The sequence below is a fragment of the Lingula anatina genome, chromosome 1 (assembly GCF_051362555.1).
Source record: "Lingula anatina isolate TDL-2025a chromosome 1, LinAna3.0, whole genome shotgun sequence".
NCBI classification, from domain to species: Eukaryota; Metazoa; Brachiopoda; class Lingulata; order Lingulida; family Lingulidae; genus Lingula; species Lingula anatina.
Window position 1 is genome coordinate 60,024,210 of NC_141767.1, and position 23,927 is coordinate 60,048,136.

At 37.1% G+C, this 23,927-nt stretch overlaps 3 protein-coding genes across 4 annotated transcripts; 1 reads left to right on the forward strand and 2 right to left on the reverse strand.

Moving 5' to 3' along the window:
- The first annotated feature begins 181 nt into the window (after positions 1 to 181).
- Positions 182 to 6,314, forward strand: LOC106165054 (putative inactive 1-aminocyclopropane-1-carboxylate synthase-like protein 2). Of its 2 annotated transcripts, none has more exons than XM_087018911.1 (13): positions 182 to 507; positions 989 to 1,048; positions 1,325 to 1,395; positions 1,582 to 1,651; positions 1,841 to 1,907; positions 2,024 to 2,121; positions 2,741 to 2,818; positions 2,990 to 3,090; positions 3,253 to 3,388; positions 4,037 to 4,178; positions 4,489 to 4,631; positions 4,784 to 4,937; positions 5,933 to 6,314. In XM_087018911.1, exons 3-13 carry the CDS (start codon positions 1,340 to 1,342, stop codon positions 5,998 to 6,000), a joined length of 1,113 nt encoding a protein of 370 aa, XP_086875037.1. In that variant the 5' UTR covers positions 182 to 507; positions 989 to 1,048; positions 1,325 to 1,339; the 3' UTR covers positions 6,001 to 6,314. The 2 variants fall into 2 exon arrangements, with proteins under 2 accessions (XP_086875037.1, XP_013398601.2); XM_013543147.2 differs by having other exon boundaries at positions 182 to 496.
- An 86-nt stretch (positions 6,315 to 6,400) lies between these two features.
- Positions 6,401 to 16,146, reverse strand: LOC106165053 (1-aminocyclopropane-1-carboxylate synthase-like protein 1). Its single transcript, XM_013543144.3, has 14 exons — positions 15,882 to 16,146; positions 14,272 to 14,395; positions 13,946 to 14,005; positions 13,708 to 13,778; positions 13,197 to 13,266; positions 12,779 to 12,845; positions 12,452 to 12,549; positions 12,029 to 12,106; positions 11,706 to 11,806; positions 11,141 to 11,276; positions 10,834 to 10,975; positions 10,252 to 10,394; positions 6,817 to 6,970; positions 6,401 to 6,604 (listed from the first exon to the last, which is right to left on the reverse strand). The coding sequence occupies exons 1-14, from the start codon at positions 15,983 to 15,985 to the stop codon at positions 6,564 to 6,566; spliced, it is 1,389 nt and encodes a 462-aa protein (XP_013398598.2). The 5' UTR covers positions 15,986 to 16,146; the 3' UTR covers positions 6,401 to 6,563.
- A 4,977-nt stretch (positions 16,147 to 21,123) lies between these two features.
- Positions 21,124 to 22,985, reverse strand: LOC106165056 (cilia- and flagella-associated protein 95). The gene is made up of 5 exons (XM_013543151.2): positions 22,762 to 22,985; positions 22,478 to 22,583; positions 22,140 to 22,264; positions 21,835 to 21,964; positions 21,124 to 21,724 (listed from the first exon to the last, which is right to left on the reverse strand). The coding sequence occupies exons 1-5, from the start codon at positions 22,866 to 22,868 to the stop codon at positions 21,536 to 21,538; spliced, it is 657 nt and encodes a 218-aa protein (XP_013398605.1). The 5' UTR covers positions 22,869 to 22,985; the 3' UTR covers positions 21,124 to 21,535.
- Between the last annotated feature and the right edge of the window lie 942 nt (positions 22,986 to 23,927).

Sequence of the window (23,927 nt, forward strand, 5' to 3'; positions counted from 1 at the left end):
ATAAAAAAATAAAACAAACCCTGGAAATTCTAACACTTCCCAGTAACCACTACTGTACATTACAACCGTTTAACATTTAATTTTTAAAACCAATTTAAATATATATGAAGAGTCTCGTTTTATTTAACAGTTATCAGAAATACACGTATAACAAATTTCTGCGGCGCGACAATTTCGGCAAGGGACTGAAACATTCCGGCATTCCGGACACTCAGAAGTAAGAGGGCGCTACTGTAAAGTTGACCCATTTTCCTGTATTTTAATGACCCTCTATAACTATAGACGGATGACCAGAGCCTACTTAGTTGACTCGTATCGAAGAATAGGGCCTACTCCGACTTCGGATACTTGATTTCATTTGCCCGATTTGCCCTGAATGGAGTCTACTGCTGAACTGTCTCAGTTTGCCAGTGGTGTGCAAAAGTATCCCAATTTTCTAAGAAGCTATGGAGACCAAGTCACCCGGAATCCGTATGACGAAGTCAACAACCCCCAGGTCAGTGTCAGGTAACATTTCAGATATTTCTTGGGAGTTAATATTATACCTATCCAGTATATTGGACAAGGAGACGGAACTCACCTCTCTAGACATAATTTAAGCAAGGGAGGAATGCACTGGTAGTAGAGGGTTGAGTCTCCACTGAGTTTTCATTTTACAACCGGACAATGGACAAGTTATCGTACCAGCAGGATCGATCTTCCTCTGCGGGGATTCTAGCTAAAGTGTAGTCATTGTAATCACCTTAATTGTCTGGCACGCCCCCTCGAAAAGCTAGGGATTTTTTTTTTTTTTTTTTTTTTTTTTTTTTTTGTAAGGGGGGGGAGAGGTTAATTGTCGCCGTTTCCGCTGCACGAATATGTTAGTGGCCTAATTGCGAGATTCTCGAGGGGGCGTGTCCGAGGGTCACTCAAAACACAATATAAAAAATATGATATCCAACACCTGAATGCTCTATAAAGATTTAAAAAAGAGTGTTTTATTTTTCAGGGCATACTGAAGTTGGGGATTGCTGAGAACAAGCTGACGGAAGAAATCATTATCAAACGGGTGTGAGAAACAACACATGACTGTTGAAGTCTTTGGAGTCCATTATCTTTCAACATAAAATTCAAATTTTCTAGTATCTGTAAAAGGATAGAACGTATTGCAGTTTTAAGCCAAATGTTTTACAAGGGTGCAACGTGCTGCAGTTTTTAGCGCCAGTCAAACAATTTGATCTTATACATATATTTACAACGATCAAAATAAACTTGATGTGTAAATTTGGCACAAATATCAATTTTTTATTATTCTTACATTGTTATGTAACATTTACAATTGCAGCTCTCTGCCCCCGACATGCATGTAGTCACCCCTGATATGCTGTATTATTTTAACTACATTGGCGAGAAGAGGTAGACCTACAACGAGGGGAAAAAAACGGGAAATCAATTACACTAGTGCTACTCTTTAAACTTGTAAAACAATAAAATGTATTTTTGGGCTTAGTTAAAATTAAAGCGCAATTCAGAGGAGTATCATGTAGGAATAGATGCCAAAATGTAATATGATATGTTTAATATTCCTCTCTTGTGTTTTAGCTTCAGGAACGCTATTGCCGAATTTATCACAGAAAGATTCCACACACGTAAGCCTGTTGACCCAGACGATGTAAGTGGTAGGTCTATCTGGTTCGAAGTTAAGTGATATGATTAGATGCGATAATTAACTCGGCTACTAAAATGCTACACCAGTGTTTGTCTGCGTGCTGCGTTGCTCTGTGTGAATTGATGTCATTGTTTTATGAGTCACCGATTAAGGTGTTTTCATTTATTTTATTTGACCATTTTTATGTTTAAGGTGTTGGTCATCAATGGGTGTGGTACTGCCCTGGAACAACTCCCTGCTGCTGTAGCTGACCCCGGGGGTGAGTGGAGCACTTACGTGCCTTTTGTATTTGTAATGGACTAAATTTAATGGTGTAGGTATATCGTAATATCAGTTTTTGACTATGTCATTTCTCAGATTATTTTCTTTTTACAGACTTCTTCCTGTGCCCATCGCCCGTCTACAGTTCTGTCCACGCGAACGCAGAACTGAGGATGAAAGTCAAGTGTTTCGATGTGCCATTGAAAAGCAAGGTTGTCTGTTTGTTGATGTTTGTCTTGTTAATTTTATGGATGAACAAATAAGTTCGGCTCTGCTGAGTTTTGCATTTAACTTTATTGCAGAAAAGTTAATTAGTCAAGGTAATGAAGGTGGTTTGTTTGTTGAATTTGCTTCTTACCAAAGGCTAGGTATGTGGTGACGGCATTTCTAATCAACAATTCGCTCACAATACAGAAATGAGCACAGAATTATTTTTAGTCAGAGAAATATAAATATCTAATGAAGAATCTCTCTGCGGCCCTTGTAGAAGGTAGCTGAGGTCTGCGTTTTCTTTTGATTGGATGCATAAAACACGCTTAATCGACTAGATGCTGATAAATAGGGGAGCTTCTATCTCTGAGCTCCAAAGAACTGACGATGACTCTATTTACCAACAATATGTTCTCCGTCATTGTTTTAGTATCTCGGGTAAAATTAGCTTACGCTATTTAGGAACCAGCAAACTAATATTGGGTCCTAGATTATATAGAGGAGTTTTAGAAAAATTATGAAAAGCAAACTGAAGAGATATTAATGAACTTTAATGTGATGTTATCGTGTTTGATCTTGTTTTCAACCCATCGCAAAATATAAGTATGCTCTCAATTACAGGCAAGTGATGCTGCAATAAGGCCATTCCAGCTTACGTTGGCTCAGATAGAAGGTTCATATAACGAGGCAATAAAACTGGTGCGTGCATAGTCATTGGGATAAAACTACAGAAAACGTGTGATCTCAATAAGCATTCTCTACATATTGATATATCATTGTGATAAACGTATTTTAGAAGAAAGCAACACGATACACGTTTGCAATATTACATCACCATGTCACTTGTGCAGTGCTAATCGGTCTCTTCAGGGATTGAAAGTAAAAGGCATATTCCTCATAAACCCCTGCAACCCAACTGGAGAAATCTGTTCTCGTGACCTGCTGACAGAAATATTAAACTTCGCAAAAAGGTATGATTCACCTTTTTTTGACCATATGAATTCCTATTATACGTATATTTCAAATGTCCCCTGTGCCCTTTTCTGTTTTAGTTTTAGGCCCAAATATTTCAGCGAGGTATATGGTCCAGGGTTTAATATCTGTTTTCATAATATTCTTTGTTCTTTCAATAGTCGATGTCTTCATGTAATAGTTGACGAGATCTACGCCTTGTCCGTGTTTGATTCAGAGGCCAGGTTCCACAGCGTTCTCTCACTTCCAGATCTCCCAGACCCTCAACGCACGCACGTTCTATGGGGATTTAGTAAAGTAGGTAACTCCCATGCCAATAAATTATTTTCCACTTTTGCGTATTATTTTCTTTCGACGAAAAACTATTCAAAACACCTATTAAAGACGTTAAACGGTGGCGCTGAATCTAGTGTTTTTAAACCAAACAGGCGATAACAAACTTATTTCGTGCACATTTAATGTTAGTTATTGACAACCACGAGTGAATAAGGAGCGGGGCAGTGTTTTGTAGAGTAACTGAGTTGCTTGGCATGTCCTCATAATACTTTAGCAGAGGAATGCAATGTAAACGGAGAAGGCCGCTTGAAAAATGAAAAGAAGGCGGCTTGAGAACCAACTGGAAATAAAATGACATGAAAAAATATAACGCTGTTGTATTTACTACCTCATGTACATGTAACAACAGAAAGTAAAGTCACACACTCACACAAGATTTCTTGAATTAGTTCCGTGTGTTTTATCAAATACTGACTTGTTCTGAGAGTTTATGCTCTGACACATACAGTAGGTTGATATCACACAAGAGAAAATAAATAATGGTTGGTTCGTATCGCAACGTCGGATCGTTGCATTATGACTTTCTAAGACCAGCCCTAGATTTATATTACTTCTTTGAACAAGCTTGTCACCTCATTGAGATATTATAGATGCTTTCTTTCTCTCTAGGATTTTTCGCTGTCGGGATTTCGCTGTGGCGTGGTAGTCACGCAAAATGTCCACATCAAGGCCCATCTGAATAACGTGGCTTACTACCAATGCACTCCGCCGATACTACAGAACATGCTCAGGATTATGTTATCAGACAAAGGTGTGAGAGGATTTTATACGTGCTTTCTCAGATATTTTGCAACGGCTATTTTGAATGAAATGTCTGAATAATGACTTTCTTGTCACCGCTACAATGCCTTTTTTAGTTTTGATGAACGTTTTAGAAAGAAATTAAGAAAATAGTTACCTTTAATCGTTGCGTATTGATACCGAAGAAATCCACCGATAGATAAACGTGAAAGAAGGCGGTTATTTAGATGAAATCTTGCGTTTAGTGAATGTGTTAAGTGCGCTTGTGTATTCTTCACTTTGCGACCTTTTAAGTATGATTATTTTTCTGTAATTTTCAGAGTGGTTAGACCGAACTTATTTTCCGACAAAACTAAAACTGACGAGAGAAGGGTTTGCGTCTGCTGTAAAAGAGCTTAGTGATGTTGGCGTTAAATGTCATCCTAGTCAAGCTGCTTTCTTTTTATGGGCCGATTTTAGTGCGGTGAGAATTTTGTTTTTCAGTTAAGTGCAGTGTGTGTTTGTGTGTGTGAAATTGAGCGTTGCAATACAAAATCATTCACTATACATAGGAGCAGCAAAAACTGAACCAAATGTATCCAACCAAAGTTTTAAATATTTTTTTCTGTCATTCAGTTTTTGTCCAGTAGTGACCGAGATGGAGAGATGGAATTGTTTCAGCGTTTCCTGTCAGCTGGAGTGTATGTGGTTCCTGGAACAAGTATGTTTTGTACGGAACCGGGCTGGTTCAGAATAACATTCACTTTGCCAAAACCGTACTTTCAGGAAGGCAAGTTGCAACATTTATCACTTCAACAAACAATTATGTGGGTCTTCTGTTGAGTGCTTTGATATTAAGATCTGATTTGGTATTTGGTTGACACCTTGATTTCAAGTAACAAAACAAAACAAAAAAAAAAAAAAAAAAAATGCCATTTTCGTTTCAAAGACTGAAACCTTAGTTCAAAGTAAATATAACGTGGAAGGCACTAACCCAATGCCAGTCCCAACCCCATAACTGCGTAGCATCATCCGCACAATAGTTTATTGTATTTGATTTAAAAAGTCACTTATTCCTCAAATTTGGTTTCCGCCATCTTTCAACTTCCGGTGGACTTCTTTTAAATTTTTCATTATTTATTCATTTGAGATAAATGCATTACATGCAAAAACGGATTCGTTTGGTCTGTTAAATGTTTTCCGGTAAGTAGGCCCTACAAATAACGATGGAACTTACCATTTCGATGGTTCCGAACTCTAATTTTGTTATGAAGGAGTACAATGTGGTTGAGTGCAGCTCAGATCTCAAACTAAATGGAATGTCAGTACCAAACCGATTGGTCCGATTTTCTACAGCAATGAGGAATGCTTTTAATCTCAAGAACCCTAAGCCATGTTTTTGTTCATTGATCATAAATTTCTTTTGGTGATTATTGCATCAGGTGACATAAAAACCGTGTACAGTGGTGTAGGTGGGTCTTAGTCTGGAGTGTCTGCTAATAGATTCCTCGATCTCCTTATGAACTTGCTTTAAATGCTTTAACTCAGTAAGTCTCCGCAGAAGAGTTCTTATCGGTTCTTATGGACCTCCAATCACGGGCCCCAAATTACCACCTATATTTGTATCTATGTTTACTACCTAAAGGATAAGGGCTTTCTTGGCACCAGGCCCTGAAAGGATTAAAAGCTCAATAGAAAAAATGTTTTCTTTTATCCAAATATTTAAAACAAATTTAGATTAAAAAAAGTACTCATATGGCATCATTATATTTTTTACTGTTTCAGGATTAAGAAGAATTAAGACCACCCTAAACGAAAGCCGGCAACATAGGCCTAAGCCTCCAAACATCTGAAGACTATTCTGTATGATTTATTCATTCATTGAAGATATATCCTATAAAACATGTTAAATTAGTACTATTCTATAAAACATTAATGTTCATTTGTTATATCATTAGTAAACATTATTATATGATATCTGGGAATACGAGGTCTGATGAAACTCAACAATGACGGACGACATCGTTGTCTATTTTTTTTACCAGTCAGAGAAAAACAAACAAAAGATAGCCACTGTGTTGGATGCCAGAAATGTTGCAAATTTTGATGTTATCTTGGACAACAGTGACATTCAGATATTTCATAATGTAATAAAACTATAATGTGATTTGCTCTAAGTTAATATGTTATGTTCAAGATCTCAGCCAAAGTCAATAATTATATAAAAACATATAATCAAAGAAGACGAGTTGTTTACTTGAATTACATAAAAAATTACCTTTCAAAATGTGAACAAATGCTTATTTTAATTTTTACTTTCGCTGTTCATCCTAACGGTTCTTTTGCGCCAGTTCAAATAAATGCTTGTTTGGTAACAGTGTCTACAAAAAGGTAAATAAAGGTTTTGCTCTGGATTTTAAATACCACGGACGAGGACGCTACGGAGTCTTTTTAGACCTGAAATTGGAAGAAGTCAAAACTAAAGCAGTCGTGGTTATGTTATAAAATCTTTCTTAATTCATAATGATGATTTGGATATGACCCCCCCCCCCCAAAAAAAAAAAAATAAATAAATAAATAAATAAATAATAATAATAATAAAATTAATTAAATACATAAATAATAATAATTATATTATTTTGATTTTTACACAAAACAATCCTGCTTACCCTCTTGCAAATAGGGCTTTGGGAGTGAAAAAAGGACCCTGAACCAACCAGGCTCTACGCAGAATAGTTCGGTCCCAGGTATAATATACACTCCAGCAGCAAACAACTTTTGGAATAGTTGCATTTCTTCCTCTCTGGTCTTTTCAGACATGAACTGTAGCGAAAACAAAAACGGTTTCTATACAGCTGGTAGATTCTGAAGCTAAGAAATAGACAATTGTTTACAACAAGAAAGTAAACTATGCACTGGTCGGAGCAGAACTAGAAGTTTGTGAAGCGAAACGAGACAAATGCAATGTATACAGGGCCGTAGCCTCTGGGGGGCAGCTGCCCCCCCTGGGATTTGAGGTGCAAAAAAAAAAAAAAAAAATAACTAGAGGATCAGAGAGGCGATACCGCCTCCGAATATTGTTCCACCAGCTGGAGCAAGCGCATTCGTATAGACCCCCACATACACAAAGTAAGGGACACAGCCACCAGTCTTGTGCTTGACAAGCTGTAATAATGCAATCAACAAGAATTTTCAAAATATGCAAAAATATGTATAACTTAAAATGGTACAATCAAAGTTAATTCATCGTAAGGTAGGTCAAAGGTCAATTTCAAGGTCACATTTAGATTGCCAGTATATGACTTCCTATTCAAGTTCTATAGTAATTATGGACCTATCTCAGCCAGTTTTGGAGAAAAAAGGGAAGCAAAATTTGAAAAGTTCAGTTCATGGTGAAAAGTAGGTCAAAGATCAATTTCAAGGTCACAGTAAGATTGCCAGTATATGACTTCTTATTCAACTTCAATGGTAACTATCATCATATCTCTGCCAGTTTTGGAGATAAAAGGGAAGCAAAATTTGCAAAGTTCAGTTCATGGTGAAAAGTAGGTCAAAGATCAATTTCAAGGTCACAGTAAGATTGCCAGTATATGACTTCCTATTCAAGTTCAATAGTAACTATGGACCTTTCTCTGCCAGTTTTGGAGATAAAAGGGAAGCAAAATTTGCAAAGTTCAGTTCATGGTGAAAAGTAGGTCAAAGGTCAATTTCAAGGTCACAGTAAGATTGCCAGTATATGACTTTCTATTCAACTTCAATAGTAACTATGGACCTATCTCTGCCAGTTTTGGAGATATAAGGGACTAAATGTTATAATTTTGAAGTTACCATAATGTTCCATAAATTTCCTACAGGAAAAAATTAATTAAAATAAAGAAAAGGTCATTTTGGTCAAAATTCTTGCAATGGGAGGTGCTCTGAAGTTCCAGAAGTTCAAATTTGATGAAATAATGTCATTTTTGACCACAAGTTGTCTGCTTTGCCAAGCCTTATATATTTTTTTTTCTGGAGTTCAAAATTTATTATCCATTACCGTACTGCACATTTTGCTTTCACCACCAATATGTACTTTTTGATACAGCGTAACTCGAAAACCGTAAGGAAATACAAAAAAACGGAGACCACCTCCAGTGTTGGGCTTTACATGCTCTACAAAATGAAAAAAAGAATGGGTCTCTAGCGTTAACGGTTCCCGAATTAGAGACAGTTTTCAGTTTCGGTATCTTATGGCCGCTACTCCTGTGAAAATGCACCGATTGACCCCAAATTCACGGAGATGAAAGATGACCTGAAGGGTAACAACTTCCAATAATATTATTGGTTAAGTCTGTGTGGTGTCTGAATAACAGGGCAAATAATTTTTTTTCGTAAAAAAATTCATTTTTTTGAAAATTTTGGCCCGTTTGACCTTGAAATAAAGGTCAAAGGTCAAATCCAAGGGCATATTTGAAATCTACACATATGACTTTTGGAAAGCCGTCTGTAGAAATTTTTCCCATAATTCATTCCGTAGGGTAGATAATTAGCATTTAATTTTGCCATTTTTGGACAAGGGTGCATTGCAATGAATGCCACACCTAGACCCCAATACCGACAAAGCCCAAATTTTACGTGGAACGAGTTGAGATAATAGGTGACCTAAATCCAAGAAATGGGTACAGGGGCCCTTACCGTCTAGGAGGAGAAGCGGTAACGGTAGCCGTCCGGCGGAGCCGCAGGAGCCGCAGGAGCCGGCGGAACGATCCGGACGGGACTAAAACCATGTGTACCGCCAGCGCTAACGCTGGTGGTACAATAATCGCAAAGGTAAAAAAAAATAATTGCAAAGTTGGTATCAATTCTGTGAGAAAATGCACTCATGGGCACTAGACAATCATTCAACAATCTGTTTACAAAGGTGTCTGTTTTTAGCCAACTCAGTTCATGCCAAAAAGCTCACCCTCCCTTAGGGAGCTCTCCTGATCCTATTCCTAATCCTGAGACAATCTACGAAATGAAGTCCAACTGGCGTGTTGTGCTGAAAAAATGACTGTACTTATGGCAAAATGAACCCACAATTCCTGACTTCTGATTGAGCAATAAATAAGTTAAAATGCACCAGAATGCAGTATTATACATACAGTTTTAAAAATTTTCCACACCATGGGAGGGGGACACCCCCTCCCACACCCTCCCCCTCTCGGGGCCTTTGCCTCTCGTGTCCGCTTACTGCCCCCCCCCCCCCCCCCCCCTGGCATTTTGCTCAGGCTACGGCCCTGGTATACAACAATAGCATAGGACAATTTACTACGGGAAAAATTTAGGCCTACAGAGTCATGAGATATTTGTTTGAATGTTCGGCCCAAGAATAAAAAATCAATTGGGAGTAATTACGATCTAATCAAGTTTTGATTCTTAGGATCAGTTACAAGTTATCTGGAGGAAGGCCTATCTATTAATCATACGAAACCATAGACGCACACAACTAAACACGAAAACACACACACACACACACACACACATATCGCAAATAGCCGTTCAAAGGGAAGCACTATGGTTTCAATCAGGATTGCTATAGGGAAGGCTCTTTTAAACTATGCACGACGACGTAAAATTTAAAAATTGACACAAATCTTTTTTGAGTTCTGACGATTTTTTTTTCAAAGTAAAAAAATCACGTTGGCGGAAAATCGAGGTAAACGGAGTTTCCAAGTATTTAGGATACAGGGATGGGAATTTGCCTAGTTTTGTCTGGTTTCGCTCACTGTTTCTTTAGTAGGGAGGAGAAGGGTTGCCTCAAAAGAAAAGGAAGGGTCCCCTGTGCCCACATTCCTGGGATCTATGACCCACCAAACAACTTTTCTCCGACCAGAGGTCGCGCTAGCAGTCTGTTACAAAATTATTGTATCTATACTTTCATTTTGTATGCTATTTTAGAGGCCCCTGATATCAGACGGTAAGTGTACCAAACAACTAGCTTGGATCCACTACTGGGGGGTAAACTGTTTAGGCAAGTCGATCATAATCTGTTAAAGTGAGCATGTATTACTGTTTGGATGCGTGTGTCTAAAGTGGTCTGAACGGCAAAAACCTTCGCGATAATGTTATATTAGAGACAAGCATACCGGTGAAAAATTTGCCCATACAAAAAAGGCGGCTTTGCTTGGGTGGCATTTGATCCCGAGATCTTCTAATTCATTCGTAACAAAAGCAAACATTTCTCTCATCCTGTGGCGGTTCATAGGAAAATACGTGGAATCAAGCCATTCTGAAAGGAGAAACGGGAATATCCACATAAAATGCTATATACTAACTATATGTACAGGCTTTAACATTTTCCGATGTTCATTGCAAAAGCACGAACGTCACTTGCCAGTTTTAAATCTTACTTAAAGTCTAAACATTAACAAATGACTTGTAAAACAAAGTCATTAGCTGCTTTGGTACCGTGACGAAACAGTACCAGACTGGTAATTTGTTCTATTGCGTCTTATAATATATGATTTACGTTTTAAAGAACGTCTCCCCAAGTTTAACCCGACCCTGACTATGCTGAGGTAAATAAAGTGCCTTTTTTTGCGCTAATGTTACAATGAATGGTCATTCAGTATGCTCCGATAAATATCAGATCCAACATGTTGGAGCCTAGGAAATTGTATTAACATTATGACTTAAATTTTATTTCTATTAAAAAAACATCTGCCTACTTTTGTCAGAAATCATTATCCTCATCATATTCTGGAGCAGTACCGGTGTGCACTGGTAGTAAGCTATATTGTCAATGAAAGTTTTCAGCTTCTTATTACTGCTAATTATTGTACCACACCTGAAACCTGAGAGAGCGAAGTCCTGAAAAATTTGATATTTCCATATTAGAAGTATATTGGATTGAGGTAAATGAATGCAGAAATAGTTTCATCGGCAATAGATAATTTGAATAGAATTATTCAGTATGTAATCATCCCACAGCTCTATTGTAGTAATCTTCCATTTCTATATCTGTTAGTTCCTTACCTTACTAAATCCCCACAGAACATGTGTTTTGTCAGGGTCTGGGAGGTTGGGTAACGCAAGGACACTGCAAAACTGGGTTTCTGAGTCAAACACCGACAAGGCGTAAATCTCATCCGCTATGACGTGTAATTGGTGCCTAGAAATATGATTGACTCATTTTTTCATATTGTTAAATATTGTTTTAATCTTTTTCTTGGGGTCTTTTTTGTTGCACCTATAGCACACACATGTATACAAATATTTAAATAGCCTGACAGAGTCTAAGAACCCATTCAGAACAGGTGATCAAATATGGCGGACCCTATATGAAAGCAAGACCGCTTAATCCACGATGGTCTTATCGCCTCCACACGCTCCATTAAACGGATTAAATCTCGGTTTCCAGATTTAATTGCTAGGCCCCTGCAGGGACGGCGCGTGTGGAGGCGGAGAGACCATTAAAGGATTAAGCGGTCTTCCTTTTATGTAGGATCCGCCACATTTGATCCGCGGATCAGTAGACCCCAGTATCGTCTGTTCTGAATGGGTTTTAAGAGAAAAGAAAAAGTCCCCCATCTTCGCGTACCTTTTTGCGAAAAGCAAGATATCCATCAGCAATTCTGGCGAGTAAACGTCTCCTGTTGGGTTGGAGGGATTCAATAAGAAAATGCCCTTCACCACCAAACCCTATAGAGAAAAAAATAAAATTTGGAATTAAACAAAACAGCAAACATTGCTGAATTTCGAACATTGATTTCAGGCATATTTCTTTTTACCAAAATCGCATGGCAATACTTGTTTTTCTCTCAGTATTCTTAGTTACATGTTAGTTTCCGTGTTAGCTATTAGGCCTACAGAAAATTACGGTGTCAGTCACTTTGTCTCTAAATGACCAGGCGACGCTCTGACCTGTCCGGTGGCGTCTTGGTACGCTTTCTCCACGTCTTCCAATGTCAACTGGAAGGGTCGGACTTTGCCATTCTCTTGCTAGGAAAAACGTAGATAATCACAGATGACCACCTGCACAATGTACCATCATAACATAGATTGCGAATGAGTTAGTAAACATAAGAGACGAAAGTTAAGCAAACCAACATATTATTTATCCTCATTTGCGTATTTGAGCTCTTGTATCTCAAAACTACCAGGTGGAAGCTCGCTATAAACGATATCACACAATCAACTTTATTAAATTAATATGTATGAATACGTACATATCATAAAGAAACTGAGAAAAATAGTTTTGGTGTTAAAATCAAAAGTTACGAATTCTATGTAAATGGGATATTTTTGTGTTAAAAGAAAAATTAATATAAACTTTTGATTTCTAACCTGGCTTGTCAGTGGAATATCGAAACAATCCACTTGGCCCCTGATATTGCAATCAAACTTCACCATGCTGTAATACGGACTTGGACACAGTAGGTATTCTGAAAATTATCACGTTAATAAAATACGGTAAAATATGAAAAAAACGGTTTACTTTATAAAAAGTGTATGTGATATACTAATATTTTTATATGCAACACTATAAAAAGGAAAATTTAGAACTGAGATTAAACGGAAGACAAAAAAACATACATTTGCCTTAAAAGACGGAAAGAGATTTTGTTTCACATCGTCATTAAAAAATGTGTCAGGGTGGTTCCCTCCCCTTACCCCCGGGGTCTGCTACTGCTGAGGCCACCTGCTCCAGAGCTGAACCGCAACCATTAACAACCATTACCTGAAATGTAACATGGAGTTCATGGCACGTACTCTCTTTGCAATGTACATGTACACAACACGCATGCATATTTAAATGCATATCTTATATATTAAAATAATCTTGGATCCGTTATATACATAATGAGTCCAAGGTTACATTTAATATCTTTAGATATATATTTACTATGGACAGGATAGTATTCACTATTTTTAAAGACTACAAATAAAACATCAATCTAAGAAAACAAAAAAAAAAAGTAAATAGAATATAACATGTATTTTTACATAATAAGGATGTATAACACGATTTGCTGGTTTATGTGCCTGTATGTCATGAGGATTGACATAATATTAATATTTGTGCGCTTACATTATCAGGCTCGACACTCCGAGTTGTCCCAAATCTCTCTGTGATGAAATTGGCCAAGGACACCCTGAAACTATTATTGGTTAAATGCATTTTGAGAAATTATTACACGGCTTGTAACACCAATGTATAGATGATGGAGAAATAAATGCCCCATTGGTTGTGCGGTGTTTTAACAGTCGAAAAGACTTTGCTTCAAAACGACAATCGCATATTTCCATTTTGCATTCACATCTCCTAAATACGTGTACATATATATCAATGATGAGTATTAGGTTCCAGAATACTGCTCACTGTATCAGACTTTAGAACACTTTCAACATGAAATTTCAAATTGGTCTTGTATTTTAATTGTTACAAGCATTGTTAAACCAAGGTTGTTTTCATCATCATGAAATCTGGAAGAAAAGTTCCCGAAAAGTCAACATTTTTATTCTGACTCCCCCCCCTCCCCCCCCCCCCCCCCAAGAAAAAATGTTACACTCCAGGCTACGTAAAATAATAAAATACATACTCTCGTGTCCCTGAAAACTTGAAGTAGTACAACATGTCTCTGCTCATTCCATGCATATCTGGCTGTGAGAGCTGAAATAGAAATATTGATTTTTAAGTCATCTTTTCAATCTTTTTCAACCATCTTCTCATAAATAAAGCGAATGTGACAATTTTAAATTACTTTCAGACACAGAACGCTTCACATGATGCTTGGCCTAATATTGTTGACCGAAATTGCAGTAGTTTTGCTGCCTTACCCTCTCAAAAAGAATGTCCTCCATTAACTTATTTTCAGCCATCCCCATGCTTACTATGCCCTGTTGATAAATAAACCTATCGGGTATCATGTTTGTAGACAAGACAAAATATAGTAAAAGGATTAAAATAAATTCAGTACGGATACATGTAGCTTCCCGTCAAACGAACACATCTTTACATTTGAAATGTAATGGAATCCGTGCTATAACAAAATCTAATAGGTTACTAGTAGCCTTTGAGGATTAGCAATGCCATTTGGAGTGTAGGCCTATTTGAACATTGGCTCAAACAAGGAATAGCTCAGCATGTATGTAATTTGTGTTACCTTGGGATTGTTTTTCTCGTCGTAGGGATTGTGTATCGCTTGGGCGCCATACTTCATTAGAAAACTATGTGAGTCCGCTATAAATGTCCCTCTCTTCGATAAGTCTGAGGCCATGTCGCCAGTCCTCGATAAAAGAAGAACAAAAGTATATAATACTTTATGTTTTGCTGTGTGCTAATCACACGGTTTGCTTAAAGGTATCCCGGAATTATCCAGCCAAATCGAATTTTCCTCGAAAATTAAGCAATTTCTCCCACTCACGAATCATTGCTCGACCCGTTCCTGAATTTCGATTCGATGTTTTATACCATTTCAAATTAAATAAATAGTTCTAAATGACTGACCAGTCATTTAGACCACCATGTCCTCCATTCCGTTTTCTTTGCGGGGTTTAATCGTTTTTAATACCATAATTGGGAAAAGTAAATGGCTTTGCAGGATATGCTTTATTCATTGTAACGTATGCATCTACATGGATAGATGAAAATGTACAAAAGAATGCAAATATATATAAATATGAATTATGATCAATAGTGATATTGTATGACTCCTTGTATGAAAAAAAAAAATACAAAACATATTTAGCGGAGCCCAAATAGCTCTACCTACTCAACTGGTTATGGGTGCAGCACAGTCCCTTTTTTGGAAGGCTAACCATAAATACTTGGCAAGAGCAATAATAAGGATATGTAAACATGGAAAATGTGACTTTGGCACGTTTTCAAACGCGGATGGTATACTACATTTAAGGCTTTTGCCTTAATTCATCTTTTTTAAACATTAGGGCACACCCACGCGTACAGTATGTGAAAGTTAATTAAGCACAAACTACGTGGATGACAACGGGTAGCCTGCTCCTTGGCCTTATGCTGGATGCTGTAATACTTAAGTCTCGGGTCCACTAAGGGTCAGAAGTTTATGTAAATCTTGGAAAAATAAAACGTTTTATTGGTCCCAGTGTAAACAGAGTCCTTTGTAAAACCCCCTTTACACTGGAAAGCATCCTTTCTGCGTCCTTTTGTGCGACCATGTAACTGGCATCGCTGTGGTCGCAGAAAGGAGGCACAAACATCGCTTTGATTGCAGAATGAATGCTCGATGATCGGCCAACTGTTGGCAAGTAAAGTATTATTATTTTTTCTCTCAAAAGGGGCCCTGCTTCGGAACGCAGAAAGGACGCCGTCCAGTGTAAAGGGGCTTAAACTGTCAAAAGAATTACATATGTGGTTAAGACTAGCGAATAGAATTCCCCTCCGTTTCGGTTGACTGCAACCAGCTTCTCGCATATTGGTAACGTTCTTATTCATACACGATGGATGTTAAGTTCTCGGAAAATGCAAAAATTATGTTGGAGAATACTTGAATTTTTAGCATATGTGTGCTGAAACTAAAACGGGGTGTAAAAAAAGGATAGTTATCACGTTACTGACCAAAAAACAATGAAGACTTTTGGCAATGGGAAGTTTCGAGACATCAATAACACCATGGGCCGTTCCCCGAATAGTTTAGACTTTTTTTGCCGTGGATCGATTGATCGAAGATTTAATTAAACGTAACATAAAAACCATAAGGGCTTTTCATAAACTAGAACCAAACCCTGTTTACCTTACCTGCAAGTCGAGTTCTTCCTGGCTGTTCCACGAGCAGAGCCTCTACGGTCCACGTCTTCAATGCAATGGTGGGTCCAGGGGGGGGCACTTATATTCTGATACATACCTTCTCTTTCTCTTTCTCTCTCTCTCTCTCTTTCTCCACCCCTCCCCCTCCCCCGCAAAACAGTATAATGAACAAAACAAGAAAGAACAAATTAATTTTCCATAGCTGCTTTATATTTTATAGTAAAATTTTCCTAATCCACAATTTTATACTTTATTTGCGTCGTTCGGGAATTTTATTCCCCCCCCCCCCCCCCTCCCCAGCACATTCTGGATCCACCACTGTAATGGGCGTAGGTATTTTAGCATCGATTATTAGTGGTGTCACAGGATTGTAACGGGTGTTTTCATTAGGGGTGGGGTTGGTGGAGACGGGGGGGGTTTACTTTTACCCTTGAGCCTAAGTGTGTTCATCTAATCTATAACAAAATTTGAATAAGAATGGACGTTTGCCAGGACCAATGGGACCAATGGAAGATTCGAGACATCAATAATTTGTGTTGGACCCCCCCCCTCCCCCAAACCTTCCTCTGCCTATTGTGTTGTTCTTTTGATAAGCTGAAACTCGAATATTTTAAAAATGGAACGATGGATTTTCACTGCGCCTTGCAAACACAACCGTAACCAAATAGAAAGATTAATTCCCATTAGCAAGTTGAAGCTTTATCGCCAGCCCGTCAGAATGGCCTGAACGGAAAACATGCCCAACTAACGATATCTTTATTAAAGTACACAAATTTGGAGGTAATTTTGTGAATTTTGAGCTTCAAAACACCTCTCTTTTAGCTAGGTTTGGGAGTTAATGAGCTACGTGATAACGTGGTCCGTTGACGAGAGCCAGTTCAGTAAGCTGTCAAACTGAGCTACCATTATCTACCTTTAAAATGACTTTTCAAACTACTGATAACAATTCATACCCATTCACCTATCTCTACGGAGGGGTTTATATCCATACGAAGCCAGGTGCCTGACTATTCAATGATTTGACTTGCATTTAATTACGGTTATCCCAAGTAGTGTAAAATACTGCATTCGAATGACTTTCATTCAGTATGAGGTCCATGTTATTTGTGAAATTCAATTCACTTCAATTTATAAAACCCTTGAGCCCTACAGCTCATCAGAATGAAATGCAGTAAAAATATAAAGTCATAACAACAACAACGAGAACGCAGACCTCCGCCAAGTCTCCAGCCAATGCCGTTTCACCCCCTAAATTTCCATTGATTATTGATTGATTATTGATTGATTATTGATCCGGATCACCACCAAAATGTAAGTAATGTTATGTTTTCACCCCTGTTTGTTTGTTTGTTTGTTTGTTCGTCTGTCTGTCATCAACATAACTCAAAAAGTTATGGACCGATTTTGATGAAATTTTCAGGAACTGTCAGAAGTGGGCCAAGGAACAGATGATTAGTTTTTGGTAGTGATCTGGATCAATAATCAATCAATAATCAATAATAATAAAAAGTCGCTGACTTGGCGGAGGTCTGCGCTCTCGGAGTGCTTTTCTAGTTATGTATGTTATTGTAGTCAGAGAATATAATTTATGTAAAAGGTTACATGTGAATATGTATATATTTAAGTGATACACATGATAACATATAAAAGCTGGACTACCAGAAAAGCAGATTAATTCAATAAAAGGTCATACCGAGGAGATCTCTTGTTGTTCTTGTTTGTGACAGTAATAATAAAAACTCATCAGACTGACGTTCATCTTAACTCCGATGCACATTTTAAAGAACTTACCTAAGTTGTTTAATTGTGATACATTGTTAAGTGAAAACAATTTAATAAGCTTGAAAACACTTTTCTTTGTATAATAAAATTTCTGATGTATTTCTGCCCAATCGTTCTCTAATTTCTCTAAATTCATCCTCGATGTCATTTAAAATACAGTTTACAGGTTCTTAATTTTTATTTGTGTCTGTTTACCTTCCAGTTTCTACAGCTAGATTGTGTGATGAAAGGTCTAAATTTGGCAATTAATTCCTTATAATTATGTGAAATTGGCTTAATAAAATAAAATTGCACTGTAAAATTATCAACAAGATGTTGATACAATAGCCCTCTACTCCTTTTGGATATTTCCCCGGTCAATGTTTGTCTAAAGTTATCTTTCACTCTTTGCTTTTTCAAAGACAGTATAAAATTGTCTGATATATTTTCGTGAAAAATAAATGACACGCCAATTGTCTCCAGTCCATTCTGTACTTACATTACCCGATCGAAATTTTTGTTAAGCAGATCTGTATAGCACGGTGTTATGTAATACAATTTTTCGAGGAGCGGATTTTCCACGGAAGTCTTGCCTGGGCATAGGCATGCTTCAAGATACCCTAGAGCGATCACTTTCATGAATGTTCGCGACCGTGTTTGAATTCATTTGTTTAAATATCGATAATAAACGTCATTTTGAAATACCAATAACATTACCCCATGAGATATATTGAAAAAAATATTAAAGCCCACCAAGAATCTGAGTTACTTGTTGTTACCTGGCTTGGGTAGTGCGGCGGTGCGTAATTAACAAGTAATATTGTTAAAGAGGTCTTGGTTAACTACCATGCATTTAAAATACATCACCTATTTTCTTTAAATCTCTCCGTTTACATTATATAACTTTACAATGTTTAACACCAAATTTCAATGGACTTCTGTAAGCAATACCCACTACCATCGGTTTAAAAGATGTTATCAAAAATTAATGGCACCGGGTATGTTCTTCATAATAACTACATCAATCTTGATTTTAACTGCAGCGGCCATGGAGTTATCCCCCGAACCGATAGCTATCTACGTGTACGCCCGACTAAGATTACACGCTTCCGGGCACTTCAACGGCTAAATAACACATGGTGACAGCGCCAGCCCTACCTCTTATCTTGGATTCCGTGTAGGAAAGAAAAAAAAACATATATTTCAGGGTATTAATATATACGCCCAAGTAACCATGTGTGTCAAAACGTGTTATACCTATACATCTGATATAAGAAAACTCCAATTTATAACAGTGGTGGATTTAGGGTGTCAGGAGGGTCCTGCCCACCCCCCTTCGATTTCTGAAAAAAAATCACACCAATGGTCCCCTCTTGAAACTAGAATTTTGACCAGCTGAACCATAGTTCTAAACCGTACCAAATGGCAACGTTCTCCCTCTAAAATACCAAAATTTTTCGGGGCCCTTCAGTGTCCCCCGAACCCCAATCCAAGGGTATCCGCGGACCCCATATATAATCAAATAATCCTGGATTCGCCCCTGTATGTCGATAATCTTACTGGTCGCGAGCTGTGTCTTGTATAGACTTTTCCTGGGGTGAAAATTTAATACTACCCTCTTAACTGGTTTACCCATGCTTAGGATTGGATAAGAAGAAGTCAAATATATGATAATTATTTACTTTTTTCACCTTCTGGTTAATACCCTTATTCCACACCGACTACAAATTCCACGAACCGCCACGAATTGATAAATCCCAGGGTTCTTACCTTAATTGTGATAAATTCTTTAAGCTCTGAACTGATTCTTGTTTACTCTTAGTCAGTTCTTGCAATTCTTGAGAGATCGTGAAATCGGGACAAACGTTTTGAGCTCCCGAATGCAAAAAAGTCCTTGGTATATTCTTATCGTATCTGATTCCTAGTACATTTTTGCCAGTCTTACCTATTCTTATCTTAAACTGGGAATCGTGAAGCATCCGTCTGACCACGATTTGACTACTATTCTGTAAAACAAGGTGTAAAATACCACAAAATAATATTCAGAGATAACTTGGAAGAGGGCAGTCATTAGATCATTCAGGATAAAGCAGAGAGATCATGACCGGTGTAACATGAAAATCTGACTCCCATGAAAATCTGACTCCCCCAGTCAGAATTTCATAATGAAAATCTGACTCCCCCAGTCAGAATTTCATAATGAAAATCTGACTCCCCCCATGAAACTTTGACTCCCCCTCCACAAAACTTCATACATCTTATTTTATTTTGAGTATATGACTGTGATCTTGTAGTGTAGTATGTAAAATGGAGGATACATAGGCCCTTTTTTGTAGTTTGCAGGTGATAATTTTCATGAAAAAATAAGAAAATTAAAAGTGTGCACATAATCAAAATTTCATAGGGGGAGTCACATTTTCATAATGAAAATCTGACTGGGGAGTCACATTTTAGGGGAGTCAGATTTTCATGGTACACCGGGTCACCTCACACGACTTCACTTAGGAGGAAGATTCGCCTTTGAAGTCTTGGGGCAAGAAGTTATAACTTCTTGCTTGGGGGGAGATTCACCCCAGAAGGAATTATATCCGTATCGGTGCCGGGGAAGACAACGAAGGCATTTCTTTTAATTAAATGTTTAAAATTCCTGAACGATCTATAAAGGCTGCCCAGTTTCAAGTGAATTTCATATCGTGTTTTGGGTCTCTGCGATATCAGACAAAATTTTCTCTCTACAGGAAGGAGAGGGTTTTGCTTTAGTAAATTTCCGGAACTCTGTATGACAAAGTAACATTAAAGTTTTTATCTGCGTGCCTTTCAAACTGTACTGTTCACTGAATAGAACTCGCCTGACGAACACCATCGAAGCCAAGAACCTACGCATTATGATAGATGCCATAAAAACAAGTTTTTATGTCTGTCTTGAGGAACATTTTCGAAATTTCAAGAATAGCCAAGATAACATTTATAATGGTGCCAGAATCGTGGTGCATTCGGCAGATACTTAGCTTTCTCTTTAACTGAATCCTATACTAGTCGTGAAGTATTCGTCAGTCATTCTTGCAAATCGTAACTGTTTCTTGACCACATTCGTACTGTTCAAGCAGAATCCTACAGGGTCAAGATCTCTACCAGAGATGTACAAAATTCCACGATCCCTCACGATTTCTAAAATTATCAATTCTTGGCGGTTCGTATAATTCGTAGTAGGTGTGGAATAGGGGCATAAAGGAAAAGTTAGAGAAAACTACTTCTTAGACCTAGGGAAAAATACCGTTTATAGAAACCTTGCCTTTACGTTACTATATTTACTCATTCATTTATCTATTCATTAATCTATTTGACGTTTGACCAATTCTATATCAATTCAACAGTATAAAAATACTTAATTTACATTAACCAAACTGAACTTAATTCCACTTCTTTTAATGCATATATGTATATAAATATTAATAACACTGAAGTAAATAAATGGTACTTGGAGATTATTATTTAATCACAAGATGAAACGATTCGACATTGATATGAAAAAATGATGATGGAATTTTAGTCAGTCATATACCAACAAGGTACTTGATAATTTTTTACATGTCAATACAGCATAAAAATAGCATTATTGAAATGACATCAAAATGACATCCAAATGACATAATTTGACTGCCTGGTAAATGGTCTGGTGGATAATTTAAACTGACAGAAGTAAACAAGTACACAATGAAGTTCTAATAAAGCTCTAACAAATATATTGGGTATTGAAATAGTTTAGTAATATGAAGGGTATAGTAGCAAGTTACTATCCACTTAGCATTATGATAAAAACATTTGTCACCAAAGTTTTGGATCGAGAAACTAAATTATAATATGAAAGTGCAGTTGTAAAAAAATCATTCAAGCCTTTCTGGAATAGTATTTGTAGGTTGAAAAACAGTCCTTTTTGCTACAGTGTTAGAGTAAACTCCACTTTCATCTGCCCATGTGTTCCAGCCAACTCTTCTATAGTCGGTGGTATCTGTGAACTGTGAGTGCATTTTTCTGTATGACCAGGAATTGTCAGGGAAATCTGGTGGCCGCTCCTGAAAATACAGGAAATCTGTTGTTAATATACATTCTTGTATGATGCTTAAGTTTATAATATCATAAAACAAAATAAAATCACAAGAGAGAGAAAGGTTAGTATACTTACTGGTGCAGGTGTGTATGTGTAGGGTGGGAAGTAATCTGCCCCATAAGTTGTTTCTAAGTGATGCTTATTGTATTCAGGATGGTGCCTTGGCAACACAGATCCAAATCCTCTCTGAGGGTGACCAGTATCTCTAAAAATATCACAACAATAAATCAAGATCAACCAAACACTAGTCACTAACACTTCTACTTTAAAAATATCCCATCATATCATATCATATCACATCATATCATATCATATATTTCAAACTCCAGAGTTTCCAGCCATCACGGTTACAGTCTCCAGTTGAATAACTCATTATTTACCTGTCAAGATTAGTATGTGCAAAAGTTTCCAGGTTGACCATTGGTTTACTTGTGGCTTGTTCTTGGAAATCTTTTTTCAGGGAAACTTGTGCTGCATGGTCTTGGTACGTGGTATTTGGCAATGACTAAAATTAATAAAAGTGAACAATGAATGATTTACATTAAACTTCAATTAGGCAATAGTACTGCATTATATTTCTTTGTGTAAAAAGAATGAAACAGGCTCTAAATTAAGTGAATACTTATATGCTGTCTCTTTCACATTTCCCGGATATCAAAAGGGGCACATATTAATTAATACTAAAAAAGATTAAGAAAAAAGGAGAAAGGAATCCTACCCCATCTGTAACATTGCCAATCCTTTTGTAGGTTGCCTTGCTTAGATCTCTCCTTTCTGTCTTGCTTATATCAAAATCTTTTGGTTCTGCTTCCCTTGCTTGATGCCTTAAATCAAGATATGTAAAATAAATAAATAAATGCAGCATCTACACAAGAAACAATAATTTACACACAAATAAATATCAAAGTAGAAAGATGCAAAATACTGAACACAACCATGCTCGGGTGTCACCTTGATACTGAATCTAAAAAACATGAAACTACTTCCGAATACCATGCTTACCAGTTCGAATTGAGTGTCGCCCTAGCATAGTTCATGTGATTTGATCGCAGGAAAAGAGATCCTTTCCTCTCAATGTAATCTGGCAGGCCTGTGATTCCGGTAGCCATAATTATATAGGCATGTACATAAAATCCGTCTTGTAAATGTTATGCGCTCTGCCGAGCTCCACGGCGAGTTTCCTATAAAACGTGATTGAGACCGAAGAACTCAGTTGACAATAACAACAAGCTTCCATCAAGTAAAATAATCCGCACACGTTATACAACTATTCTTCATATCGTTTTGACTAAATAATAGATAAACAAATTTTAATGGTCTAAACTTCAAATTTATCTACAAAACTGCTGTTTAATGAAACATATATCTTGTTTAATCTATAGCGGATTAATAATTCTACATTCTACGTGTCTATAGTAACGTAAGATGAAAAGGGGGAAAAATTGCATCTGCCATGCTACAATCCAAAATACGCTCTGCAACTGCATGCATTTTATAGCTTATACTGGGTATTAACTAGTAGTCTATAGTAGGCTTATGACATTTGACGCTTTGAAAGATTTTTTTCTTGTGTAAGTCTAATAATTATAAATTAATGAAATAAAGTACCGGTAAATGTTAAGCATGTATTCACTCGATAAACACGTACTCACTCTCAGTTTATAGGGGAAACTAGGTCCATTTGAAGAAAACATAAAAGTGAAAAATGAAGTTTAAGATATAATTGCGAATTCTACCCTTTCTAAATCTCTGATGACAGAAAGTGATTAATCTATGATTTTTTTTATAAATCATTGAAAAATTTTAAATTCTTGCTTTGTTAGCATGGAGACGAAATAACGAAGGTTTAGCCTACCCTCTACCAGGGCGACAGATTGATTTTCCACAGATATTCACAGATATGTCTCTAGATAAATAGACAGTCATTTTGGTCTGATGTCGCTCCAGCCAAAAATGTCCACAACAATAACTGCGGCCCTGGTAGAGGGTAGGTTTAGCCTATTTTGGTAACGAAAGTTTTAAAAATAATCCCTTTTGGATAATATTCGCACGTTAGTAGGCCTAATACTAACAAAAATTATACCGCATTATTGGGGTATTACGAGATGCACATTTATTTTACTGACACATTTTGTCCTCAACCTCAAGTATATATTTTTTACAATGCC

Excerpts from the sequence above, each read along its gene's own strand:
- LOC106165053 (XM_013543144.3), bottom strand. The coding sequence starts at position 15,985 with ATGTATCAGAATATAAGTGCCCCCCCCTGGACCCACCATTGCATTGAA. Across the intron at positions 14,006-14,271 it reads ACGAGAAAAACAATCCCAAG|GGCATAGTAAGCATGGGGAT; the intron begins GTAACACAAATT and ends ATTTATCAACAG. Across the intron at positions 6,971-10,251 it reads TATGGGCAAATTTTTCACCG|TTCATGTCTGAAAAGACCAG; the intron begins GTATGCTTGTCT and ends TTTTCGCTACAG.
- LOC106165054 (XM_013543147.2), top strand. The coding sequence starts at position 377 with ATGGAGTCTACTGCTGAACTGTCTCAGTTTGCCAGTGGTGTGCAAAAG. Across the intron at positions 497-988 it reads ACGAAGTCAACAACCCCCAG|GGCATACTGAAGTTGGGGAT; the intron begins GTCAGTGTCAGG and ends TTTATTTTTCAG. Across the intron at positions 1,049-1,324 it reads AAGAAATCATTATCAAACGG|CTCTCTGCCCCCGACATGCA; the intron begins GTGTGAGAAACA and ends TTACAATTGCAG.
- LOC106165056 (XM_013543151.2), bottom strand. The coding sequence starts at position 22,868 with ATGGCTACCGGAATCACAGGCCTGCCAGATTACATTGAGAGGAAAGGA. Across the intron at positions 22,584-22,761 it reads GCGACACTCAATTCGAACTG|GCATCAAGCAAGGGAAGCAG; the intron begins GTAAGCATGGTA and ends TCTTGATTTAAG. Across the intron at positions 21,965-22,139 it reads GCACATACTAATCTTGACAG|AGATACTGGTCACCCTCAGA; the intron begins GTAAATAATGAG and ends TGATATTTTTAG.